Source organism: Primulina tabacum, chromosome 5, assembly GCF_025594145.1.
Source record: "Primulina tabacum isolate GXHZ01 chromosome 5, ASM2559414v2, whole genome shotgun sequence".
In the NCBI taxonomy this organism is placed as follows: Eukaryota; Viridiplantae; Streptophyta; class Magnoliopsida; order Lamiales; family Gesneriaceae; genus Primulina; species Primulina tabacum.
Genome location: NC_134554.1, coordinates 19,841,930 through 19,846,776, shown reverse-complemented (window position 1 = coordinate 19,846,776; position 4,847 = coordinate 19,841,930). Strand labels below are relative to the sequence as shown.

The window sequence follows — 4,847 nt, the reverse complement described above, 5'->3', positions numbered from 1 at the left end:
CAAATATTTTTTCATATTTTTGAAGCTGTATAAATCGAATTTTCATAGAAGAACAAGACTGATCGATTATATAGAGAAAATAATTGATTTTCAAATATTTTGTAGTCGTCTGCATCACTTTTTCCCTGTTATTTTCACCAAATTGCTTCTTTTTTGAACAACGCATTTCTTTCAAAATACAATTTCAATTCACATCTCAATGCCATTTCTTTAGCTCAACCATGATCTTATCGTAACCATGTTCTCTAAATTCTTTTGGTAAAAGTTTGATAGCAACATCAATAAATATGTGTGTATATATATATATATATATATATATTTTTAGACCAAAGAAATTTTCACTACCATGGTATATTGTTGGGTTTTCTTTTGGCCCTTGTAATATTCAGGAAAAAAACTCGAGAATAATAAATTTATATCCGAATAATTTATATTACTAAATAAATTTTTTATTTTTTATTTTTTATTTTTGGCCAAAGCTGTGGGTTCGAAGAGAATGGGTCTGAGTCGGATGACTCTCTTGCCTCTCCTAGTAGGCACGGCCCTGGGCTACACAATTAAATCATGTATTTTACCGAGTAACATTAACGCCGAGATCTCGAGTTTGAAAACCCAAATCGTACACACTCCACCCCACCACATAAGAAAATACAATAAAAAAATCGGTTGGGTTACACTTTGGTGTGTTCACAAACTGAATCATCGAGGGAATCATAAGTTTTGGATTGTGGCTTGATCCAACTTGATCTAGTGGAAAATCACATCTGCATCCTCTTGTATAAAGATTGAGCGGTATACTTTATTAACACTTCCCTGGAGAACCTTTCCCCATTAAAGATTAGTTTAATTCTTCATAGACTGTTTTTGTAATGAAAATGCAAGAATACCAACAATTTTGCCTAGTAGAGAATAGACTTATCCAGGAGTTTAGCAGAAGCCTGACTACAGTTTAACCTATACATATACACAGAGGACCAATGATTCATATGTACACAAGGCATCATCGTGCATCCCAGTCCACAGACAGATTCAACACGCTACACCCAGTTCTTCTTCGAGCGGAGCTGAGTCAACTGATCCCTCCATGAAGCTGCAGCAGATGGCAAAAATTAAGAAATGTGTGAACATCACTGGTGATGGACCAAATAAAATTCATATGGATACAGGTTACACGTGTATGTATAAACGTAATTTGGAGCGATAAATATTTATTAGTTGTTAATAAAATTAGCTTGTTTGGGGCAGGGGTGATCGTCTTCTATTGGAACTGCCTCTATTTCAGCCAGTTTGGATCTTATACCAGCATCTCTGTAACGTTCTTCGACCACAGCGATTAGCATGTTCCTTACTAGATCGAACTCCTTTGTGTCAATACATGGCTGCCCAGTAGGCCTGCGATGACAACTGAGAATAAAATATCTTCCCTTTACCTTGTTCTTCCCGAAACAGTAAATGCCTACTGAAATTCGGCCTCGAGACAAAATATTATAAATCTTGTCTGGAAGACCATATGTATGGGCTGCTAGATCCTCTTAGGAACATTAAATGTACCTGTCCAGCCCGGTGAAAAATTGGCCATCCAACAAAGAGTTCTGCACAATCGCAGATTCAACGACCCTCATTCCATCATCATAGGCCAAGAACTTGTTCACTTGGATCGGCACCTATAAAGACCACATTGTAAATTCAAGATAGTGTTTATGAAGTCATTACGATGGGTTGACCCGTTTGATTTCTTACATTCTTAAATGAATCGCACAATTTGATTTAATTCTTTGGTTTATGCCGAATATTTCATCAGGGTCAAAATCTTTCTTCAGGACCAGTTTTTTATCCAAAGTGTAAATGAAGTTATAGCAAAATTCTTTTACCTTGCATCTCACTGCAATGTTAATTGCATCTGAGGGCCGTAGATCGAACTTCACACACTCTGCTTCATTATCCAACTTCAAGAAGAACAAAAAAGTATTACTACATGAAGAACACCACTAAATATAAATTAAGCCTGACTAGATCACACAGGACTACATACTTACATCGACCACAGACGAAAACAGCGTAGATTTACTTACCTTTACTAGATGCAGCTCAGAAATATATGCCTCATGTACCCTTTTGGTGACACGTACAAGTTTAACCTGAAAACAGAGGGCAACAAACATCAAAGGCATAACCTAAGATAAGTAGGTGCAGGAATCCCAGCACAATGAAACATAATGATTCAGAACAAATTATAAACCAACCATATAGCCCATCTTCTCAGTCATGTCCTTAACTACTTGATACATCGTAGGCCTAGCCTGAAAATTTTGTCGAAGAATTAGAATCTACAAGAGCTACAAAGTTTGGAACCAAAATTATTCGGATTTCAGTTTGATAACTGAAACAGAACCAAACGTACAATTTGAACATTCCGTAGAGCTGCCATGAGTAGCACACTTGGCATTTCCACTGTAATATAAACCACAAAACTTGAGATATAATAATTTTTTTAAAAAAAAAACAGATTTCAATATATGTTTCAAATAATTGCAGAATTATGCACTCACTAACTATAATTGGGAGGAGAAGTCCAGTTCCATCTTCCATCTTCAACACAATTGCAGGATGTGGTGCATAATCCAGAAAATGACTTCCCTTAGGATTGTTATGGACACATCTCAAATGCTTACCATCTCGCATCTTGATCATGAAAACATCCGAGTCACTTTTCACCTCAACTATTAAAAACAATCAATTGACACTATCAAGCGAAGTCTAACATATTTGAATAATGATTGATAAAATCTGTTCCACAATGCCTCATCTAACACCATCAGAACATCTATGCTAGAAAATCAAGGATGCGTCACGGATATAATTATACAAGAATTTTTTGTTTCCAAATTTCAAACACCACTACGATTGGTAAGGTGAAATGACATTTGAATAATAAAAACAATATCTACCCCACGACGCCTCCTCGTCTATGTACAAAAGCAGGGATATGCAACGAGTTTAGCCATACAAGGATTTTTACCCCAAACTCATATGTTCCATAACATGAATCACAGCAAATGAAATTATGGGAAACTAATACAACTCCACATACCGGCTTCTATCACGCTAGAATCGACATAATCAGCATCATTTTCATTGGAATTTTCAGCTGTGCTTCCATTACCATTCGATGATGAACTGAAACTAAACCTAATCATGTTGCATTTCTTTAACTTTTGCAGAAAACCTGCATTAGAGCTGCTAGTTTTTGGCCCTTTGAGCCCCAAAAATCCACTTCTAATTAATTTATCTTTCAGAAAAAGAGAACCAAAAGGCACGGAGTAGACTCCTGTTTGTTTTGATACGATCAATTGGCAAACTACAGGGCCTTGTACAGAAGCCATCTTGAAAATCCTTTCAACTGCATTAAATATATAATCAGTAAAGATCACAACAGCTCACAAACAAAAAAATTTTGACAATGACAAAGACTCACGCGTTTCGTATGATCAATAAATTTTATAGTCATAAATTAAAGGTGCCGGCAGATTATTTCAAATATTATATACACCTTGATCCTCATTTCCAGCTGTGGCCATTCCGAAATTTGTTTTCTTGAAAATTACAAAGAGAAAACCCCACTCCGACAGTATATCATAGCAGAAAGATTTCAAAAATTTTCAAACTTAATAGAAATCATTTGTCTTCTACCTCAGAACCAATCAACTTAATCTTCAAACTAAGAATTTAGTAATTTTTTCAACAAAAATACTTTTAAGTGATGATTAATCCATCATAAGATACGCTGCACAGACACTAAAACAAAGCTTAAATCTTTAAACTTAATATTTCAGTACGCAAATAATAATCTCAAAAAAACGTCAAAAGTCAAACAAACGGGACATTTATCCAACTTTACAAGCCAACCTCAACCTCAAGCCAAAAATTCCCAAAAAACTCACTGTCTCCCCAAAATTTCTCAAGTTTTAACTTCACTTCCATTTTCAACATCCAAGTTCGACTGTTTATGATACCATCAAACTTACCTCAAGAAGAAACCCGATCTTACCCCAGATCAAAACCCACAAAAAGCTGCAGAAAGAATCACTGAATTTTTTCGATAACTGACCTGCAGCACACACTGAGAAAAAGAAGAAATATGAGATCAGGAGTGGAGAGAATATATGGATTGTAACGGCCGACAAGAGAAGAGCGGATTAAGGAAGGGAAACAATAGCGTGAGAGAGTGAACGATCATAGATTCTTGTTCAAAGACATGGTCTGGTCATTAAAACACATCGTGTTAATTTTAGTAGCTGTGTAACATTTTCTTCTACATTTTTTCAACTGGTTTTCAGATAACGAAAATCTTATTTAGATTGATTATTTAGGTATAAAACCCTTTGCATAAATTTTAAAAATATATGGGGTTTAGATTTTTGAAAATATAGAGATGTAAACATCTATGACTTTTATATAAGATTTAAAAAAAAAATTCGCAATGATGTAAAATGCTATTTTCAGATGAATTTGACTTTGGCAAGATTTATTATTTAATAGTCACGCTTCCTTCTATTCCTCACATTCCTTGAAATTTACTCATATGTAATAAGAAATAATCAATGCAAGGCTTTTGATTAAACACAAAAATTTCTGCAGTAAAACTCATTTGAGACGATTTCATAAATCAATTTTATGAAATATAACTTCAATCCGACTTAATTCATAGAAAAATATTGTTTTTATTTTGAATTGAAAGTTTTATTTTTCAGTATAGATCAGGTTAAGCCGTCTCACGCAAATAAATTCATGAGACCGTTTCATAAAACACTTCCTCAAACTCTTATGAGATCGTCTCATTGGTCAAT

General features: G+C 34.6%; 1 protein-coding gene across 7 annotated transcripts; it reads right to left on the bottom strand.

Moving 5' to 3' along the window:
- Positions 1–884: 884 nt before the first annotated feature.
- LOC142547249 (bifunctional nuclease 2-like) lies at positions 885–4,375 on the bottom strand. 7 transcript variants are annotated; one of them, XM_075655430.1, is made up of 10 exons: positions 4,026–4,372; positions 3,092–3,400; positions 2,550–2,720; positions 2,402–2,451; positions 2,244–2,300; positions 2,073–2,138; positions 1,872–1,946; positions 1,552–1,664; positions 1,301–1,404; positions 885–1,090 (listed from the first exon to the last, which is right to left on the bottom strand). In XM_075655430.1, exons 2-10 carry the CDS (start codon positions 3,381–3,383, stop codon positions 1,038–1,040), a joined length of 981 nt encoding a protein of 326 aa, XP_075511545.1. In that variant the 5' UTR covers positions 3,384–3,400; positions 4,026–4,372; the 3' UTR covers positions 885–1,037. The 7 variants fall into 7 exon arrangements, with proteins under 7 accessions (XP_075511545.1, XP_075511546.1, XP_075511541.1 ...); XM_075655431.1 differs by having other exon boundaries at positions 1,301–1,392; positions 4,026–4,370; XM_075655426.1 differs by having other exon boundaries at positions 885–1,404; positions 3,907–4,375.
- Positions 4,376–4,847: the final 472 nt, after the last annotated feature.

What these genes read in the sequence shown, in the direction of transcription:
- LOC142547249 (XM_075655426.1), bottom strand. Translation starts at nt 3,383, where the DNA reads ATGGCTTCTGTACAAGGCCCTGTAGTTTGCCAATTGATCGTATCAAAA. An exon ending in CTGAGCTGCATCTAGTAAAG is followed by an intron (nt 1,947 to 2,072) that starts GTAAGTAAATCT and finishes TTCTTCTTGAAG; the next exon opens with TTGGATAATGAAGCAGAGTG. An exon ending in ACATTGCAGTGAGATGCAAG is followed by an intron (nt 1,665 to 1,871) that starts GTAAAAGAATTT and finishes TGGTCTTTATAG; the next exon opens with GTGCCGATCCAAGTGAACAA.